This window comes from Pseudomassariella vexata (genome assembly GCF_002105095.1).
Source record: "Pseudomassariella vexata strain CBS 129021 chromosome Unknown BCR38scaffold_3, whole genome shotgun sequence".
Classification (NCBI taxonomy): Eukaryota; Fungi; Ascomycota; class Sordariomycetes; order Amphisphaeriales; family Pseudomassariaceae; genus Pseudomassariella; species Pseudomassariella vexata.
In genome coordinates this window covers 1106404-1127646 of record NW_024467958.1, presented here as the reverse complement: position 1 = coordinate 1127646, position 21243 = coordinate 1106404, and the positions used below count along the sequence as shown (strand labels likewise).

The 21243-nt window shown below is 50.8% G+C and overlaps 6 protein-coding genes across 6 annotated transcripts; 1 reads left to right on the top strand and 5 right to left on the bottom strand.

The window, feature by feature from the left end:
• Positions 1-158: 158 nt before the first annotated feature.
• BCR38DRAFT_335567 (FAD binding domain-containing protein) lies at positions 159-1600 on the bottom strand (the record flags this gene model as incomplete). Its single annotated transcript, XM_040855395.1, has 2 exons — positions 159-1191; positions 1302-1600. 2 exons carry the CDS (start codon positions 1598-1600, stop codon positions 159-161), a joined length of 1332 nt encoding a protein of 443 aa, XP_040718756.1.
• Positions 1601-3840: 2240 nt separating this feature from the next.
• Positions 3841-6121, bottom strand: BCR38DRAFT_455438 (uncharacterized protein; the record flags this gene model as incomplete). Its single annotated transcript, XM_040861791.1, has 5 exons — positions 3841-4880; positions 4948-5493; positions 5554-5700; positions 5763-5899; positions 5955-6121. The coding sequence occupies 5 exons, from the start codon at positions 6119-6121 to the stop codon at positions 3841-3843; spliced, it is 2037 nt and encodes a 678-aa protein (XP_040718755.1).
• Positions 6122-7680: 1559 nt separating this feature from the next.
• BCR38DRAFT_336075 (uncharacterized protein) lies at positions 7681-9911 on the top strand (the record flags this gene model as incomplete). Its single annotated transcript, XM_040855430.1, has 3 exons — positions 7681-7765; positions 7832-9504; positions 9567-9911. 3 exons carry the CDS (start codon positions 7681-7683, stop codon positions 9909-9911), a joined length of 2103 nt encoding a protein of 700 aa, XP_040718754.1.
• Positions 9912-10231: 320 nt separating this feature from the next.
• On the bottom strand, positions 10232-11291 carry BCR38DRAFT_406388 (uncharacterized protein; the record flags this gene model as incomplete). The annotated part of the gene is made up of 2 exons (XM_040858045.1): positions 10232-10683; positions 11156-11291. The coding sequence occupies 2 exons, from the start codon at positions 11289-11291 to the stop codon at positions 10232-10234; spliced, it is 588 nt and encodes a 195-aa protein (XP_040718753.1).
• Positions 11292-12992: 1701 nt separating this feature from the next.
• BCR38DRAFT_336290 (general substrate transporter) lies at positions 12993-14730 on the bottom strand (the record flags this gene model as incomplete). The annotated part of the gene is made up of 2 exons (XM_040855444.1): positions 12993-14257; positions 14313-14730. 2 exons carry the CDS (start codon positions 14728-14730, stop codon positions 12993-12995), a joined length of 1683 nt encoding a protein of 560 aa, XP_040718752.1.
• Positions 14731-18225: 3495 nt separating this feature from the next.
• Positions 18226-19666, bottom strand: BCR38DRAFT_481950 (uncharacterized protein; the record flags this gene model as incomplete). Its single annotated transcript, XM_040863440.1, has 4 exons — positions 18226-18678; positions 18763-18788; positions 18860-19124; positions 19307-19666. The coding sequence occupies 4 exons, from the start codon at positions 19664-19666 to the stop codon at positions 18226-18228; spliced, it is 1104 nt and encodes a 367-aa protein (XP_040718751.1).
• Positions 19667-21243: the final 1577 nt, after the last annotated feature.

Here is a 21243-nt window from a genome sequence, read left to right as displayed (position 1 = left end):
TATTGATACCACGGGCCTTAGATATTTCTGGTTGATAATATCCTTCGTTCCAGCAAATGTAATCCCTGATATCAGCCCTAATAGGATACACCATATTACTCTATCCATGTCTCATACGACAGCCAATTATGTAGATGATGTCACTTCACAACCCCGAATTACTCCTGAGCCTTCACAGTCCTCTGTCCGTTATTCCAAGCCACCTTTCCCTCTTTAAACTCCCTCTCCTCCAGAAAATCCAACGTTTCCCCCCTCTTCACAATAGGCGACATCAGCAACCTCAACGCCATAACATCCCCATTAACATGCGGCAGCACATGCTGATCTGCAAACTTCCAAACCGGGTTGTTCCATGCCACAAGCCTAGTGTATAATCCCGAGCAATACACTATGTCCTTGGTTTCCTTCATCCTGTCCGTCTGGTAGTCCTCAAACACGCGCGTCAGCTCCGCCGCATCCGGTGCTGGCGAGATCTGTAGTAGTGCCCGCAGTCTGTTCACAAGCTGCACGACCCCTTGCATCCCACTATTCATGCCAAATCCCGCATTCGGCGTCATTTTGTGCGCCGCATCCCCAACGAGCACGGCGCGGCCGCCGTGCCACGTCTCCACGACGCCTTCTTCCAGATAGTTCATGGAGCTCCATCGCTTTGCGGCCCAGATATCTCCCATGGTGACAGAGTCGGAGAACCGGACGTCGGCATACTTCTTGGCGAAGGAGTCCTGGTCCTCTGCGGAAAACCGAGCTCGTTCCTTCGTCGGCTTTGCAAGCCGCTCATAAGCGGCGAAGTGGAGACTTTTCTCTCCCACGATGACCTGGATGGTCATTTTATCGCTATGTGTTTCGTAAAGGACCGTGGGGAGGAGGGAGTCCATCTTATCGGCATATCCGTATAGAGCCCGGTATGAGGTCAAGAAGGGGTCTTGCTGCTTTGACGTGAGCTTGGCACCGGTGCTGGTGGCTTGCTCATTGATGAGGCGACGGACAGCGCTGTGCACGCCATCGGCACCCAAGACCATGGAGCCGGAATAAGTGGTCTTGTCGGCGCAGGTCACTGTGACGCCAGTCTCTGTCGTTTCGATGGCAACCACCTCCTTATTCGTGAAAACCTTGGTTTCCTTGTTTGGCATCGTCTCGTATAACATGGTCATCAACTTCGCCCTGTGGAAACACATCCATTTGTGGCCATGACTGTTACATGTCTGAAGTAAGCATATAGAACTCGATCTTGACTGAGAGCTCGGGGCTCTTCTCATGATAGCAAATATGTGTATGTTACACGACGGAAAAGATAAACCCACTTGATCTCAATGGCCTCAAACATATTGCTCCTGGAGATTTCTGAGCCATCTCGTCGAAGATTGTGCTTCTTCAACACCGGCAGGTAAATACTCTCGGCCTCCTGAAGCAAACCCAGTTGATCCAGGATGCGCACATTGTGTGGCCATACTGCAAGTGAAGCTCCTGAAAGGACATCCAAAGCGTTCCGTTTCTCCAGGATAATCGAATCGATGCCCGCCTTGTTGAGTGCATGCATAGCCACGAGGGCGACGGGGCCGCCGCCCGCGATGATAACGCGAAACTCGTTATTATTAGCCATTCTCGCAGTGGGAATCATAAAATCCGGAAAGGGAGCAACTACGTACTATGTAGAACGGGAGAAAGGATTGAAAAAAAACACCGCACTCGTCTAGATCTGGACCCAATTTCATCACGTCGGCTGTGCCATAGTAATCCACCCAGAAGTGGGCCACAGCTCTGGGAGAGCCACTATTTTTGGCACTCTTAGGCGATGATCAGCAACAGCACTATAAGCAAATTTGACGCTATTCATAACATGTCAGATATTCATGTATATTTCTGTGTGACCGCTCTGTGACGACGACGTAACCTCGAGGCGATCGGTCCAATTGGTTGCTGTTGTTGTGTGCTCTGTTGCTAGTAATCTTAACCCCCCGTTACTGATCAGTCACGTGTCCTTTCTCTGACCCAATAAGCAAGTTGAAGCTATCCACAACGCACTTTTGTAAGGCTAGATTATCTACTAAAGCCTTTAGGTAAGTCACTTTAATAAAAATACCTTACGCTATAATAAGCTTTTTTTTGCAACCTTGGTGGGCTTTGCTAAGTCCACAAAAGTTACCAACAAGAAGACTCTCAGTAAGACCCTCAACAAGACCTTACTGTCTGGGAGATGGAAAGAATAACAAGACAGAAGATTTCTTGCTCCGATCAGAACAACAAGTACCTCAACAGGTACTAACAAGTAGAGCCTCAGCAGGCTGGAGGAGATAAGGGCCTCAACAGGTCCTTGAGCGATCACCTCAATAGGTACTTAAAACAAGACAAGACCTTAGCAGGTCATCAAAACAACAAGTGCCTCCATAGGCGAAGAGAATTGAATCCAATTTATATAGAATAGGCCCCTTGATTCTCTCTTTTTCTTTTCAAGAGAGTGACTACATACACAGGTCCTTAAATACAGTCAAGAACACGCTTACATAATTCGTCTGAAAACCGAAAAACAACAACCCAAAACCCTATCCCTAAGTCACTATAAGTCACATTAGCCATGCATGAAGCCAAATTCATAGCGACTAACTCGAGATTTCCCTTTTTCTGTCATCGGTGTAAACGATTGTATGCTCTACTATCTCTGAGATTCTCCTCTTGTTCAACGTTTGCTTGTATCTTATATATCATAAAAAGTCTTTTGGTGAAAATCTTAACATGGTTGGGTTTCACGATCATTGGCGTAACAGCCGCTGTATAAGAACATGATTAGTCTAGAGATTACTAACAGCCAATAATCCATGGCTCCACTCACCCGCTCACACATTAGCCTTGTAATACTGTGATACCAAACTATCTTCAGCACATCTATATTGAGGGGTGCTCAATGCCACCATATACACCCGCCGCAGGGGAAGCGGGCAGCAGGTAGCGGAATAATATTTTCTAGTCCTTCGTAGGGTGAAGCATAATCCATAGGGAACATATATGATGATACGGTTTCCCGGTCCCAGTCTGTAAATTATGAATATTTTATTGATAAATCCTACCTGGTGTAACGTTGCGGTTCAAGAACCATCGGCCGCAGCGGTGCATCACCAACCTCATCTTGCTGATATTGCGCATATAACAGTCGTATCAGAGCATCTCCGGAGGCATTTTTGTCTTTTTTTTATTTTGCAAGTTTCTTTTTCAAATAATCTATGTAAAACACTTGGAACGAACCTCTGCATGACTGACGGGGAATCACCAAGACCCGCCGCCCCTGCTACCTCCAGAGGTCGCTGCCGTCCATCCCAACCAGCTTGAGCCCGGTAGCGATGATGGCGTTCCCAAATTCCTCAGTTACGATCCTATGGACTGAAAGGATCGTTGGTTGTTTCATGCCGGCCAAGTCCAAATGAGGCAGAAGCCGCCTATGCAGCTATCCTAGCCCAGGACTGATCCGTTCTGACCCCGCCAATTTCATGTGCAGTCGCCACGAGCTGTTTCCACTGTCTATTGGCTGAATAATCAATGATATCCGGAGATTGACGTCTCTGAAATGTACATATCGCCTTTCGGCAATATGTGTTCAGGCGCTGCTGGGTGGGCAGGCGGCAAACCGCGCCAATATAGTCCTCGTCATTGAAGCCAATGATAGGGCGACAAAGCGTTAGCGCCAGCGATATAGTGAACAGACCAAGGCCTGTGGATCGGCATGATATTAGATATCGTGATATCGTGTGGCATATCTTTCAGGCTCTTGTGGGAAGGCGCCTGTCACGTTTTCGTATCAGGACGAGTTGGCGACGCTGTCATCGGCGGTGCAGGTGACTTCTCGGACAACTAAAGTGGAGCTGGAGGGTTGATGATAAGCGTAGGCGTAGTAGAAGACTCGTCAGGACCGGATGATACCACAATGGCAGGTGTTCCCGACGTTTCGGGACTGGCAACGAATGATGTGGCGGACGAAGACGTTGGATTGTTCCGTGTAGAACCATGGTAGACTGGCGAAGGTACCTCAAGTGTAGACCTCCGCGGTAGTAAGCCACTTTCGGCCGGATCATCGGACGACGGTGGGTGCGGGTTGTATGTGTCGAAGGAGTTGCGTTCACATGGAAACGTGTTGGAATGTGGCCTTCGGGTTGTAGCGGGCGACGGGAACATTGGATGAGATGGGGACTGAGGGGAATGTGGGTCTGTCGAATCTTCACCATCGACTACCGAGACAAAGCTGCCAGTGAAGCTACCCGCCCTTGAAGGTCGCTTTCGAAGGGCGGGCGTGGCGTGGCCCTCAGCATCCCGGGGCTGATTGTAACGCTCCCTAATCTGACGTAGCGCACGATTGCGCTGTTCCTCCCCCGGAATTTCGGGAAAGTCGTTGGCTTTCCCGAGCTTGAACTCCGAGTCATCAAAACGACCAGGCGCTGCAGTGCCTAGAAAATCGCCAATAGCCGTCAATGTCTCGGCGGCTTTGCGTCTGCCCGCATCGGCTGTCCAGGTTCGTTTGATGTGGTGGCTTTGCCCAGATCGACTCGTTGTGGGCGCCAGTTCGCTTTCGTTTGAAAAGCTACGACGAATGTCGTCATGTTCGGACAAGAATGTAGACAGACCGGCATCGACCTCCTGCATCATCAGCGAATCGGTATGACCTCGGGGTGAGGTTTCGAAGACGCCGCCATGCATACTTCGAGCATATCTGCTACCTGGTCGGTACCCTTCACTCATCTGCCGTTCGTCGCTGTGGTGGTGATGGGAGCAATTGCAGAAATGCGTGGTAGAATCAGGGTTTATATTCCCTTTCCTACCCTTTGGATCCTTCGCTAGGAGAAGGTATAAAGAACCAAATGCAGCAAGCCCAGTTCCAACCATTGGGGCCCATTGGCCTATGAGCAGCACGCGATATGTCAGCTACAGCAATGTGTATCTTCAAGAATAAAGGGGAACACCTACCTATACTGGCCATAGGCTCCGTCTGGAAATAAACTTGGTAACTGAAAAAATTGCGCTCCCCAAACACTACAATTGCAAGTACTGCAGAACCGATGACAGGAATCTCCACGACAGTACTGAGGAACCTCCTGATCTTGGTGTCGAACCTCCTCACCTCTCCCAGAGTGGCTCCGTTAGTGCCCTCAATGGGCTCGTCAATTCGCTCATCTTTGGTTCCATAAGCGAAGCGCGTGGTTCTCCAGTTGATTTCGAGAATCTTGTTCCACATAGATACGAGCGACAAGATAGCAGGTATGCAGCACGCAGCTGAAACGAGCATGCCGGCCCCAAACGTAAGCTTGTCCGGTGCCGGTATCACATAGATGTCGATTGCGGCGCCGCGTCGCATTCGAGAGAACGGACCATCATCTATGGAGCAGATAAGATCACAAGTAGCCTGCTCGTATGGGAAGTGCCTCACATCTCGGGGTATAGGATTGCCATTGTCATCATGCGTGCACTTGGACGTCGTGATCCGGTAGAACTCGACTGTCAAGCTTAGCAGTCCTTTAGGTGTAGGGTTAACATTCATAGTTTATTCCACAGACGACGAAGAATGCTGCTTACCGGCAAGGATAAGTAGGGTCCACAAGAAGATGGCGTTCCGACCGGGATCATAGAAGTACGTCTTGGACCTCCTAACTGTGACTGGACCGGCCAGGATGCCTATTGAGCAGAGCTGAAAGGCTCCGAACACATCCATATCGACAGCACCTAGAGCGATGGAGAAAGTCAACCATGTTGTCCGAGTTGGGAGAGGCTTATGAGGGGCGCACCGTTGACATGAAGTACAGCGAGGACGATGCCGTGGATAGCAGCGACGGCTGGGAACAGCAACGCTGCTGCCAAACAAGCGTTCCTAAGCCATTCTGCTTTTCGAGCGAGCACGCAGGTTGCTACGAGGACATAGTATCTACACTGAAGTGTCAGTTCTGAAGGCCCTGTGGATCTATGATAGGGGGACTTACAAGACCCTCGAGCCCGGACCATACTGGCCAGATACGGGCCAAGCGCACACTACTTGCAATGCATTGCTCGTAACATTCGTGGCAAAAGAAGATGTAGTAGAGTTGGAGATGGCGTTGCGAGCGACAGGATTAGTCAGAAGCGAGGACGAGGAAAGAAGTGCCGGCATGATCACCCGTCTGTCCCTGAAGAGAAGACTGATTTGACACGAAATACAGGACGTGTAGATACCGCGCGCACATGTATTATAAGCAAAATACGACTAATATCGTTAGCTGGTCATTTTTATTCCGTACCCGCAGAATATCGTCTGTAGAGGTTGCGAAGCGACAAACTCCTAGGACACCTCATTGACCGATATATGGCTGGCGGGGAATTAGGCATCGGCATTTGCCCCAGGACATAAGTCAGAACATATTGGACAATGCATTCGGATCCTATTGGTGGTGGCACAGCAGTGACAGCATTTACTCCTTTCACAGTGGCTTGCAGGTTCATGTTCTTGGCTCAAGTGTCAGCCAATACATGAGCTATTTCCGGCCGTTGCGTGATACTCGGTCGAAGCGGCTCTAGGGTTGTGATTTCCCAGGGCCGAGAGAACGTGATCGCAAACCTGCACCTCGGTAGACTCTGATTCACTCCCGTGCCGTGGAGTATGCTTACAGGGGCGAGTTGAATGTCTACCAGCCGCCATTCAATATTTTTGCAGGGATGTGAACTGCGCCCGCGGTGAAGAAAGTGGTTAAGTCCGAATCCATTGCGGAAGGCACTTGGCGTGCCGGGGGACGGACCTCCCGGTCAGTGGCCAGGGCTTATGGAGCTGAAAGATCTTTACTATTTCAAGTCCAACTGCCCATGGTCACATGGCATTCCTTTTGCTGACCGGCCTGCACGCAAAGAAGAAATGGTTAGAATTTCCAGAAGGTTACTATAGTAGACTCATCGTCTCAGATAAGCCATTTCTGCCCAACGACTAGGGTGTGGTAGACTCTTAATACATGCAGCTTACCTAGACCTGTCATTCATTTGGTCAATATTACTGGATCGAGCGAGCAAAATTTGCCAGCAAACCATACATCTACAGGTGTCAGTGGCGCTCATAAGAATTGCATGCGACGTAGCTTGTGCGACATTCAGAAGACTGACAATTGAGGTACTTGAGCCTTATCCGCACGGAAACATGCAACGGTTGCTGGTCCCGGAACGCGCCTGATCGGATCCGGATCCTTGCTCTTCTCCCATCTCCCAAATGAAGCATCCTTGATTTCTATCGCGGGCAAGCAGGATCGTCAGCCTGCCCAGTGCCCAGAGAAGACTTTTTAGGGCTTTCAAGACCGCCTGCCGTTTTAGCGTCGTGAATAACCGTGATGCATCCAGATATCACATAAGCGACGACAGCAGAGCAGTTGACCAAATCTTGTCGCCTAAATGCCGCAAGCACACCACTGTCGATCGCACCGAGATATCCCTCCTCCTGCTTAAGAGCTCATCACCCTCGTTGGAGAGCTGTTCAATCGACAAAGGCCTCAATGGGTAGTCGGTGCTTTGCTATTGGGAAACGTTGTTCATAGATGGGCTTTGTCACCGGCAGAGCGCCTGTCATAATAGGTGAAGTCGTTGTTGATAATAGCGCATTCTCCCCAAGTCGCCCGCTGCGCGAATTTTTCTGCCAAAAGTTGCTTCGGAATCAATCTTGAAGACGACTACGACCAGGAAATACTCGTCAAAATGTCAGCAGGTGATAGAGACACTGACACCAGTCTAATCAACAGCTGGCGATCAATTGTCACACTACTCGTTTTCGTTCTTACAAGTAAGTGCAGCATATCTTAGGCGAATGATGACCCGTGCGATTAGCTACTTCTAATGCAATGTGCAGACGTCGTTGTCCTTTTCCCCTTTCACATATCCATATACATCCCGCGGTTATTTTTGGACGTAGTACTCGTTGCCTTGAGCTACTTGCGAGTTATATTGCCCAGGCATGACCGCACCCATCATGGATCTCAAGGTACAACTCATGGAAATGGTGATAATGGCGAAGTCAAGCGCTTCTGGGTGCCCCTGAGATTACCTATGAACTTTGTGACGGCCCCATTGATAGCAGATCTCTTCCTGCTTGCCATCAGGGCTATCGGTCGAAAGGAAGTCCACGACGGCACCATAGGGACCGAAGGCATCTCCCCGCTCGATATCATGGCATTCTTCATCACTCTGGCATATATCGCTATTTCGATTGATGCATCTGGTCTCATCAGGTACCTAGCATTCAAGGTATTGCAGAAAGGAGGTAAATTTGGGCGTAGACTGTTCTTGTACCTCTGTATCTTCTTCTTCAGCCTGGGCAGTTTCATCGGCAACGACCCCATCATCCTGTCCGGCACAGCATTCCTCGCCTACATGACACGAGTATCGAGCAACATCATCCACCCAAGGGCGTGGATATACTCGCAATTCGCTGTGGCCAATATTGCATCGGCGATCCTCGTCTCCTCCAACCCGACCAACCTCGTCCTCGCTGGTGCCTTCAACATCAAGTTCATCGACTACACCGCAAATATGATTGTACCCGTCATCATCACCGCCATTGTGCTGTTCCCCGTTTTGTTGTTCATTGTCTTTGCAGATGAGTCTCTGATCCCTCGCGTGATCAAGATGCACGAGCTGTCTGATGAAGCGAAGGCTAAGGAGCCCGTAAACCCCAACATCCCCCACGGCCGAGGAAATGACGCAGAACTGGAGAAGGAAATGGCAAACAACGAACAGGGCAAGCTCCTCTCCCTTGAGGAAATCATGAATCCCTTTCTGGACAAAGGAGGTGCTATTTTTGGCGCCGTTATCATGGCTGCGACACTCATCACGCTTCTCGCGCTCAACGCCGCTAGCCAAGCGACCGGGGAGCACCCCGTCTTCTACGTTACCTTGCCAGCCGCCTTCGTTATGTTCTGCTGGGATGTTGCATTCGGATGGCACAATCGGCGTAAGACGCGCGGTATTGCTCGCAAGGGCCGACAGGAGGTTGAAAATGCTCGAGCCGAACGAGCGATGCGAGAGGAGGAGCAAGCAAAGCGCGCGGCCCTAGAGCAAGTGAAAGCATACGATCCCGATCTGATGCGAACGCATTCTCCGAAAATTCCATCGCCAAACCAAGACGGTACCAATGGAGGTCACGACAACAGCCTTGAGCTATTTGTGGTAAACGCCAATGAGGGAATTCCGTCAAGTGGAGAGGTGGAAGAAAAACAGCGAATGTCCTATGGGCAAGAGACAGATGTTGAGAGTCCGCAGGAGCGTCCACGGGCAACGCTTGTATCGCTCTTCGCGGATGCGTACAGATGGTCACAAGAGACGTTCCCAACTGTTACGGCAGTGGTGGCTCATCTACCATTCGCTCTTGTCCCGTTTGCCTTTGCCATGTTCGTCCTGGTGCAAGCCTTAGTGACTAAGGGCTGGGTGCCGGTATTCGCTTACGGCTGGGATCATTGGGTGACCAAGACAGGAACAATCGGGGCTGTTGGTGGTATGGGGTTCCTCTCTGTGGTTCTTTGCAATGTGAGTTCTGCATTTGGGTGCCTTTCTGTGATGCCAACTAATGTTGTACACTTCATGGCTAGTTCGCAGGTACCAACATTGGAACCACCATCCTCCTCTGTCGTGTGATACAAGCATGGACCGATATTCATGCCGAAAACCAGATCCCCATCTCCGATCGGACATTCTGGGCGACAGTGTACGGCATGGCGCTCGGTGTCAACTACGGTGCCTTCAGTGCGGCCTTCTCGGCGTCACTGGCCGGTCTACTATGGCGTGATATCCTGTCCAGGAAGCACATTCACGTCAAGAGACTCGACTTTGTGCGAGTAAACCTTCCTATCATTGCTATTGCCATGACAGTCGGCTGTGCGGCCCTCGTTGGCGAGGTGTATATTATCAGAGACAATAGCCCTTTCCATCTATGACGGCTCCAACCTCACCGAAAGGAAGCAGACCTTGTTACATTAGCACCGGCTAATCAATCATCAGTTATTCAACTTTGATGGCATTAGCTTCGGTGTGCTGCCAAGTTCGACAAGTGACCGCGAGAAGTGGATATCCGCCCCTATTATTCCACCTCACGTGAAGGATCGCGGAAAGTAAACGCTGCTCTTGTATCTTGGGCTTCGTTACTTCCAATTGAATTCTCAACGACCCGGTAGATGAACTTCTCGCCACTCACGCCTACCCTCATTTCGACCAGTGTCTTGGTCGATCTCTCCAGCAACGTGTCACCGGCAACGACTCAATATCTCTGAGGCGTCACGAAACCCTGAGACAACATGGCCGGCATACTCTCGGGCGGGAGCTTCTCTTTGAAGAACTCACTCTGCTGGCAGGATTTCAACATATCATTTCCATCGTTGGCGGGGGGTTGCCTGCCTACCTGGTAGACGAACATCCGAACACCACGAACATCCACCCCGTCGGCCCATGGAACAACAGACAACGCATCCATAAAGTACTCTGGCGCTTCTTCTTTCGAAGCAACCTTCACGATAACGGAAAAAATAGCCGCAACGGTGCTACCGCTCTCGGCAATCCGGGAGAGGGGCTCCAGTGTTCCTGCTTGCGAGCCGATGCAGTCGATGATCATAGGCACGACCGGCTTGGCTGTGCCTTGGTTCTTGGCAGCGCTCTCCAGCACGGCGGTCGTGACGTTGGGTCCTCGGTAGTCGAAACACGACTTGCGCCGAGCTTCATCAGGTACTCATGGTGATGAGGGGAGGCTGTGCCGATGAGGTGGCGGTACCCGTAGAACATGAGGGTTTCCAGCGCGAATTGGCTGACGGAGGAACCTGCACCCCAGATTAGGATGGGTTCGTCAGCTCGGGAAGGGGTGTAGTTGGCAGGTTTGGGCCGGGGGGGGGGGTTGTAGGTTCAGGTCGGCGGCCATGGCGTGAAAGATGGAGATAAAATTCTCTGGGACCTTCTACCAATACATCAATGTCAGCGTTTGAGTCCACCGCGAGTTTTCGAAGGCGATTGTAAAGAGCGAAAGTCAAAAGAGTTGCACCAATGGGATGGAGTTTACGTACCACGGCCTGCTCCATGGAAATCCCTTCAGGTATCTACAAACACAACAGAATTTCTTCAACTCCAAAACCTATCATGCCATCAAGATGACAAACCTTGGAGAACATCTACTCCGCCGCGCCAGAAGACCAACCAAAGATCTCGTCCCCTTTCTTAAACCTGCTGGCTTTCGGCTCAACGGCTTCAACCACTCCAGCGATCGTAGCTCCCATAATCTGGGGATACTGAGCGCCGATTCCACCATCAGCCTGGTGAAGATTGAAAGGCATCGAGGATGTGAATTTGGACTGGATAAGCAGCTCGTTGTCCTTGGACACGGGCGTTGGATATTGCTCTTGAGGCAACTGATACTACGGCGGAATAGGTTTTGGTAGACATGGCGGCTGATGGCGAGGTGGAGTGAAGGGGGGAGCCACTTGGAAAGTAGTTCAAAAAGGTAATCCGATGTGCCAGAAGCGACTCCACTGTATGCACACCGGCAGTATATATACACGAGGCAGCGAGGCCTAGGTAACTATCAAACCCATGACGTATTTCCAATTATGCCAGTGCCCAGACGTGAGGGTTGCGGATTGGTAGCACGCTGGGTTTGTCATATGAGCCTCTACGACTTGCGTTAGCTGATCTGCTGGATACTAAAGAACTAGATCTGCATAGCGAAGCTTGAGAGTTGTTGACACTTTTGAGCGCCGTTGTCGCTCCTGTTCACCATCAATGCTGGGGCACCCAGATTTACATAGCTTCGTATCTTTTCTGCGTACTTTAACGTCTCGGATACTTGATAGAGCGTAGCCTATCCCGGAAGTAGGTGGCCGCGGAAGGAAGAGGATTATATGTAATGATACACGTAGATGGTGTCACTGTCGAATATCACGTGTGTCCAATCGAGTGGTCAGAAGTGCGTAAGATTGTATATGAATGAGGTATATTGTTCTCTGTGTTCTGTTCTCGCGAACTCCCGTTGCTCTCCTTTTATAGATTCTTTAGAAAATGTCGGAGGTGCATTGTTCAGGTGTCTGACCCCTAAGTGGACCGTGACTTTGGAGTTACTTTCGCGAAGAGGGGTTCATTTCGCCGTCTGAACTTTAAGTGACACTAGTCTTCTCTAGTGCCATATTATTTCTGAACCTAGGAACCAGGTGTCCTATCTGACAGTCATAACGTGGTACCAGGGCTGTAACAAACTGTCACACTGGAATATTGAGGTGATTTCAAATTATCCCGCCTGCTACATCGTTGTTTCATCGGCTTGTTAGACTTCTGAAAAGTAAGTGAATACCAATGCGATGCTTGCATAGAGTGAAGCGTGTAGCCAGGCCCCTTGTTGTGTTCAAGATACAATCCATACTGAGACAACCCCACAAACTGACTATTGCGTGGTGGTGAACTCACTCTTTGGGTGACCTACCTAATGCGGCCACTTCACCCGGATGCGGGACCAGCCTCATGACGCTTCCTGTGGTTGGAACACCATGGCGTTGTCTATTGCGAGGAACCGAACGGAAGTGAGAGCTGTCTGGGTAGGAATTGCTTAGCTATGGCTTCTCAACTCTCTGCCCTATCTATCTGTCTTTGGAAATTGCGCGCGGAACTGCAAGGCAACTTTAGTGGACGGGGCAGGGTTCCAGGTTGTAAATGCAAAATAACAGTGTCAGACTCTGGAGATCTTGATGTAATTATCTCATCTCTATTGACCAATTCTATCTGTCTAGTCTATGAGACTACTCTCTACTCGGTTGAGCATTGCTATATTGCTCGGATATCTAACGCGAAAAGTCCAAAAAGTTGAAACCGTCTATCTCGTAAGATGATAAAAAAACATAAAGCCCTTGGGCTTCAGTGCGACCTTCTAATTGAACCAGTCAAGGTCAATAAGCAAAGATACCGAGAAAACGAAGAGTCGACACTGAGCTCTGTTGGCTGGGTACACGCTAGCGGACCTCTAACCCCTTTTTATGTTGCAGCCAGCTTTAGCCCCTCGAGACGCCGTTCCCACGGCCAGACTCCAACATATTCTCGGACACCTCGTCCGCCTTCTCATCGCTGCGCTCGCTCTTCTCACTGTATCCACGGGCGCGAGTGACCGTGGCACCCCGCGCGAAGGCAGCGTCCTGGGTGACGTCGTCAATGAGTCCATAACGGCGGGCCTCCTGCTCAACTTGGGCATCGGTTAGGAAAGGCAGCTCTTGGGCCGCTTTGACGTAGGACATGCGCCCTCCCTTCTCGTGGCCGGCTGCGAAGATGATGTCGATTTCCTCGAGTGAACGGTTGGCCGTCTCGGGGTAGAAGAAGTAGATGACGGGGATAAAGGTGGCGTTCATGACGGCGAAGAAGAGGTAAGTCCCCCAGCCGATGTTGGCCACCATAATCGGTGTCACCATAACGATTAAGAAGTTAAAAAGCCAGTTAGATATGGTGCTCGCCGCGTTGGCCTTCGCGCGTGTTTTGATCGGGTTGATCTCGGCTGGGTAGAGCCAGGGGAGCGGCAGCCAGGTCGCACCGAAGGAGGCAATGTACGTGAACAAGCCCACGGCAGCACCCTTGGCTGCGGCCTTGGTTCCGGGAATGAGACAGGCGAACGTCAAAACCATGGAAAGACACTGGCCGACAGTCCCGTACATGAAGAGCTTGCGCCGGCCCACTCGCTCGATAATGAACCACGACGTGGTCGCGAAGATGCTGTACACGATCATGTTGACTCCTCCCATGAGCAGGGCCATGTGGTGGTCTCCCGGCGTGATGGACGTCTCGAAAAGAATGGGGAAGTAGTAGATGACAGCGTTGCAACCTCCGACCTGCTGCATCAGTTGGCTGCTGGCACCAAGCAGCATGCGGCGGAAATGCTGCGTCTTGCCGCCGGTAAAGAGGGCCTTCATCGGTGTCGACTTCTGGCCCGAGAAGCCGGACGCTCGGATAGAGTCCATGATGACTTCGCGCTCGAGGACGGCCTCCTCGCTTCCCGGCTCGTAGCCACGGAGAGCTGCAATGACCTTGTCGGCATCTTCGTATCGCTCGTGGGTGAGGAGCCAGCGAGGGGACTCGGGCAGGAAGACCATGCAAATGGAAACGACCAATCCGAAGATGCACTGGAGTGCGATGGGAAACCTCCAGACGAGATCATCGGACCCATAGGAAGCGCCGTAGTCGACCCAATATGCGATTAACGTACCGAACGCAATAACGCCGCCTTCGATACAGATGAGGAGACCACGGTTCGAAGTCTTGCTACATTCGGCTTGAGGACTGTTAGGGACCAAATTGACAAATCCGGGGGAGAACGAGCTACCGACCTTGATAAGTGGGGATAGTGGATGTGTTGATTCCGTTGCCAACGCCAGTAATGACCCGGCCAATGATGAATTGTGCCAACTCGTTGTTGTTGTGCACGGCAGAGACCTGGATAATAACACCCAGAATCATGACGATTCCGCCAAGGATCATGGCCTTCCGTCGTCCAAGCAAGTCACCCACGCCCAAAATGAGAACAGCGCCGAAGAGGCAACCAATCTCGTAGATGGCCGTCACCAAACCCTGCATGGTCGAATTGTTTCTGGTGGCCGTGAACATGTCGTTGAAGCCCTTAGCACTGATGATACCGCTCATAACACCCTGATCGTATCCGAAAAGGAGGAAGCCCGTCGTGGCGACCGTCGAGACGGCCAGCGACAGTGGCCGCCCCGTAAGGCCCATGAACTTGGGAGGAGCCATCTTGAGAGGGTTGGCTTAAGCCAGGCGAGCACTGCTTGCCAAAATGGAGGAGGCGGCAGTACTGTTGCAAGGGGAGAGAGAGTAAAAAATAAAAATAAAAGGGGGGGCTCAAGCACGACGGGGTATCAACGATAGCACCGGGCACGGATGGGGAGAGAGGGTTCAAGTTCTTCCCCATCCCGCACACACGCGGGGAGAGACTTTATATCTTTACATACCAATCGTCCCTCCCATCCCGCATAACCGCTTCTTCTGTGCTTTTGCTGCTACAGCTCGTAACTGGGAAGGAGCCGGGGCAAGGTGCTACCACCTCCTTGCTCGTCGTCGCGAGTCATCGCGCAACACCGAAACTGGAGATTCGGGAGTAAGGCAGTTCCCAGGTATATGATTGCGGATCACAGGGCACAAAGGGCTCTGATAGGCCGGCGCGGCAACGCTGAACCCTAGCTTATCCTTGAAGGCAGACATGTGCCTCAGCGGCTGGGTGGAACCAATGAGGTCATCGCCGAACCGTCGGTGCCAAGCTTGCGAGGGGGTGTGTCCACGGCAATCGGCAACGGCGGCCAAGCACGGTGCGGCGGCGCAACGGGAGGGAGGGACGAGAACGAGGCTGGGCGGTGAGGAAAGGCTTTTTGCTCCAGGTTTATTCAACAAGAACTAGCCAATCAGAAGAGGGGAATTCGGGCAGGCTGGGGTCAAATGTGCCAAGGATGAATCTATGGCTCTCTAATCCACTCTTCTGACTCCATCTTAAAGCGGGCGGATGGAAGCCTTTTCATATCAAGCCATACCAAGCAAGTCAAGATGTCTTGATCGTCCTAATCCATACTCAACGGCAGCATAAGTGCCCTGTTTATATGGGGATCCGATGGAGCCGCTAGTCAGAGGCGGGTCCAGAGTTATGGGGTTCTTCCGGGCCTGACTCGGCGCTTTTGCTCTGACGATGACGGAATCGTACTCCATCCATTCGGAGGCCTGCAACTCAAATGTGAAAAAAATGCGGGTGTCGCTTCAGAAACGAGATAAATGAGGAGATCACAACCGCCTGGGGAAATTTCGAGGGGAAGTGCGTGTGGGAGGGACAAACCAAGCAGGGCCGACACGAGTTTTTGCGGACGTTGGGGCGGAGGAAATTTAGCAGCCTGGGGTATGGTCCGCTTTGAGAGAGAGCGTCGATTTCTCTGTGTCGGTGTGGTAGAGGTTCCTGGATAAAAACGACCTGTACGATCTCAACGCAACCGACGCGGGCTGGCGTCGTCACAAAACTGTGGAATCGGTTGGCGTGGCACATCTTGCATAAGTCGTTATCGTTTGATTCTTCGGACGATTTCCGTATCAACTGCATGTCCACTGCACGAAAGGCCCCAAGGGACCTTTCTCCAGTTTCCAATTCTGGCAAAGTTAAGAGGTACATATCAAGGTCCCTAATCAGCGGGAAAATGCAGGTTGTTGGGTGGAGTTTGGATTATTAGTGTTGCAATTTGTGGCCTATAATGGTTGAGAGATTCAGAGGGTCCGTCGTACGATGCATAGCAGTTTCCCCAGCTGGAGACATCCTGCTTTGGTCGCTAGCTCCAAACTTTCATTGCTGGACTTGGGTTGTTGGTCTTTGTCTTTGTCGCATTGACGAGCCAAACCACTTTTACGAAACGGAAAGTCGATTAGAGTTGATTGCTGTACTTACGGTTGACTGCTGTCCTTGCCACGATCGAACCCTTGACAATGATCTCCATCGGGCTTATCCAGGAGCAACTATTGCTGACTGATGCGCAACTGAGGCATATCGGCTGGCCACGCCAGTCTCTACAATCAGCCCATTCCATAGTACAAACAACACAACACCAAATACTGAGCCGACTTCCCTCCTGCCTGTGGGAAAATAAACAGTTGGTCTGAGCCTTGCATCGGCCCACCTTAACTCAATCTTGGCTTGCTTGGAATCGTTTGTAAGTAATTGAACCCACAATGTAGATGGGGCTGCAAACCCTGTGCGTCAAAAGTACACGCACCGTAAGTAAGTAATAAACGAAAACGATGACGTATAAAATACTGGAGGCCGGGTTAATGGGGGCAGTGTCTGTTCTCCTCGGCTCCTAACCCAACCAACCGCCGGTTTCTCGAGGTTGCGCTAGAGTCGGCTGGATGTCGGAAGTTCTCGGCCAGAGACGCGTCCGTGTTGTACGAAGTGCGAACGGTGTATAATAGGACCCACTTGGGAGGATATTGTGCAAGCTTCATGGTTCTACTGAACGGATTGCGATGCCTTGGCTGCATATGGCGGTGATTTCATCATCTTGAAGGAAAGTGGCTGGTAGCGATGCGGGTAAGAGTTACTCCCCTAGGATAGAGTTATTACCAGTTTATTCTAGCGACAGGTATCGGCAATGGTCAATCCGTTCATGACGATCACCACTCGGAAACCCCTCTAATACGCTGGTGACGGTTTTTGCTTTCAAACCTCGGAGTAGTGAGGTTGAGACTATTTAGGTGTGGTTCTCCATGTGCAGACAAGTCACACAGCATCCATGACTCGCAGTAGTCACTGCAGTTAAGAGGATCAGCCTCAAGTGGAGTTCGGATGATTTGGCAGTTATTGCGTATACTGGCGCTTGTAGAGGGGATGCGAGGCACTGGGGATTGTCGATCGGCGACCGCTACTTGATTATTCTCGCTCAGCTGGCCGGCTTATTTTCACAGCTGCTTTCGTCAGCAGAAGTGTTCTTGTAGATCTGCGCCCGGACGAACCCTATCAAAAGCGTATAAGATAGTCAATCTTATGAAAACCGGGATGGGACTCATAGGGGCTTTGTCAGGTTTCCAAGCATAGCTTATGAGAAGGAGACCTACACGAAGCTGGGACACTTAAACGAACAAAATACCAAGGGAAAAAGAAGTAAGGAGAATGAAAACTTATGGAGACAATGTACATGGTTTGATTTCAATAAGGCTCACTGTAACCCGGTCATAATAAAGATCCTTCCCCAGGCATTTCGTTGGGAGGATTTGAATACTAGCAATGTATGTGATGGAGGCAAAGCTAATTCTCCTTTGACCGGAGTCATCACTCTCAAACACGTGTTGAATTTCGCGACCTGCTTTGTGGGATATCAAGTTGTGAGTTTTCTGTGAGGATGGCAACCGTCCTTGATCTGTGATGCAGCAGAAATTAGAGCACTGGAGAGACCTCCACCCCTCCCCTCCCCCCCTAACAGGGAGATACGCACATGAAGCCGGCCCGTCATTGAACTTAACATGGAACAAGTCCTCCAGAGTATCCTGCCCCAAGCAAGTGATCTGCGAGTAAGGTGGAATTCGCAGCGGGTAATTCACGCGACTGTGTTGATCACATTATCAATTGTAGTATGGTCGCACTAGGGCACTTGAACTACATGCATGCACCCCAATGCGGACTTGACTTGATTCCAACATGTTTTAGCAAAAGGAGAAAATTAGAAATAACCTACAATCCTAAGCACTCGGTCATCTGTCAAAACTTTATCCCAGCTCCTCAGCCCAAAACGCCTTCCAGGCATTCGGCCACCTCACATCCTTGAGCTCCTTCAGCCAATCCTTGAAGGAAATCTTCTCCTCCCCCATCGTGATGACACCGTTATTAACTCCGCCCCATCCCTCAATCAGCGCCTTGGTTTGCTTGCGTCCCCTTGGACACACCGTCCTCCAGGCCACTTCCAGCTCGCCCTTCTGCCGCCGGGCCCTCTTGTCAAAGCACTCGCCCCAGAGGTCCGCCTCGATACAGTAGAGGCAGATATACGTGCTATCCTGCTTCCCGCTGGACACAACTTTATCGCACTCAGAGCAGATAATACTCGTGTCAGTATCCTCGTCTCGCTCTTGGTTCAATTCTGCTTGTGAGTCCCTGACAGAGAATGCTACGGACTCAGGCGATGACGCCCGAGTGGATTCTCCTTCAACCTTCCAGATCCGGCTCTGTCACTGTAGCATCGCCGTCATCATATGCTTCGAGTTCAGCGACCTTGTCCCCCCTTCTTTCGCGTCAGGGGCCTGTGTGACAATGGTGCGGTCTGACTCGGTCAGCCCTGTAGCCAACAGTTGGTCAGCTACCCTATTCCCCTTTTGCGGACTCAGAAGTTTTTTATGTCAGTTGCACTCGGCTCGGTATGTGACTGATTAATTTCCTGCGCGGACGGCGCAGACGGCGACTTAGCTTCTCCGTTGTTGGAGGTAGTGTCTTCAGAAAGAGAAGCGCCGGATGTCGTAGTCTTGGTGCTGATGAAGGGGACCGTCTGCTCGCTCTTCGGGATGCAGTGAGGCATTTCATTCGAGTCAACCGTCTCTCCATTCTCCGTAGCACTGTCAAGGTCCGGGGCTAGGGTATTTCCGCGCTTGTAGATTTCTATATCCACAACATTGATCTTTCAAGCGATTGGTCAGCTCCCGATTTGATGACATACGTGTGTACCGGCGCGGCAGAGCGGCATAGCATCAGTTGATCCAATACTACAGGTCCGGAGACTGGGGTACGTGTAGTTCCGCCTACCTTTGATGATGCCCACGGTTTGGCTCCAACACTTGGGTGAAAGGGGCGTGTACTCACCTGCATGCAGGCTGCCATCTGAGCTTCGCTTCCAAGGCTCCCAACGCTAAAAAGCACCTTGGCCAGTGTACGAAAGCTCATGCAGTCATTCCATCCCGTGCTGTCGCTCAAGTTAGCAATACAACCATCAAAGATAGTCGTGAGAATCTCCTGAAACTGGACAATCGGCTCAAGCTTGCGTGTCGTAAGTGCCAAAGGCGTCGCCATCTGCGACCGTGACGTGTTGAAGTCGAGCGCCTGGTACAGGAGCTCCTTGGCGCTAAGCTCACCTCGTACTTTGCTGTGGAAACCAGCCCAACACAGTCGAAGGCTGGGTGCGGCACCACCTTGATTTAGGAACTTAATGGCCTCTGAGTACATAGCAATGAGTTCGTCGCCACGCGGAGCTCAACAGCTGTATTCTGGATCAACATTTGATCATCGTCGAAAGCGATACTTGATAAACCACGCGCGATCCCCTTTCTTGAGTTTTAAGCACTGTAAGCGCGGCCTACCATGCGTTGGCGTCGCCGATGGTAGTCATCAGGGGGCCGATATCCAGAGACGCGTCGGGCACTTTGACGACTTCCGCCACAAGCATTTCCATCTTTCCATGTCATTTCGCATAATCTCAGCCGCGGCATAATTCAAGTTAAGGGTCGTGCACATGTTCTTGGTATCGCGATCATTCTGGATAGGAATCGAGTCCGGCCTACACATCAATGTGGCCTTGGAAAACATATCGCAATCCTGATCTACATGCGAGGCCTTCTCGTCTTCATTCTTGTTTCGGGCTAGTTGCAAAACTATCTCAGCCATGCATGTGTACACGTACAGTCTTTCGCCGTCGTCGGCTAGGTCTAGTCCTATCTTGATCTGCTCCAATGCAGGTTCGAACTGTGAGATAGCCATCAGCGACTGCACATTTTGGAGCCAGTCACAGCTGGCTTACATTGTAATCAAAATTCATCGCCATGGCAATGGCCCAAAACGCCCTCGGCGATTGGGGCACGCCGCAAAGAGCGTTGGCCACCGTCAGAAGGTCTTTTCCGTGAAAAAATGGGACGGCCAGTCGATAGCGGCGACGAACTTCTCAAAGTGCTTGTTAAGCTCCGCGTTTTGTCGTAACTCGGGTGGCCTCTCGGCATGTGCCATCTGCAGTGCTTCATGAGCGTGCCTAAAGGTCTACAAAGCGTTCTGATATGTGCTCTGGCGTTGCCCATGAATATACGAGCGGGATTTCTCACCAGAGGCCTGAACCACTCCTGGATTGCAGAGAACTATTCGCGAGTGGAAGCCAATTGAGCGGTGTGATCAACTCCTCGCTGAATGACTTCCAGTGGCGCTTCAGCCGTCTCTTTGTCTTGCCCAATGATGGAAGGGTCTCCATAACCCAACGACTGGATCTTTTTGAATAGGTTCTTTTTGCTATCTAGGACCCCACTGCTATAAAACAGTCAGTAACTACAACTTGCATAAATTTAAGCGATGAACAAACCAAGCTGTATGTCGAGAGAAACGACTCACAAACGTGGATCCGTTAGGTAGTTATTATTCCTAGGATGGACAGTGAAGGGGAAAGCTATTCTCAAGAGGACCTAACGTACCCCACGGTCCGATTAAACACTTCTCAAGACCTCGTATAATAAGATATAAGTTAGTTCAACTATAAAGTTAAAAATCAATTAAAACTACTCGGAACTATCTTCTTCAGATATTTCTTTACTATTCTGATAAGTACGTGTATTATGACCGGGCTCTCCGTACGTCTTATAGCGTCACTGAAGTATCTCTGGCCTCCTCGTACGATTACGACTCTAGCGCGATTTATTATGTAACTCTCCGTTAACTAGCTTCTAAGACTATAAATCTTCTCAAGCTTATATACGAAGTAATCCTCTATACTGTAAACGTTTTCTTTTCGTATAACGCCGCCGGCTAAGTGTCTTATTTGCCTT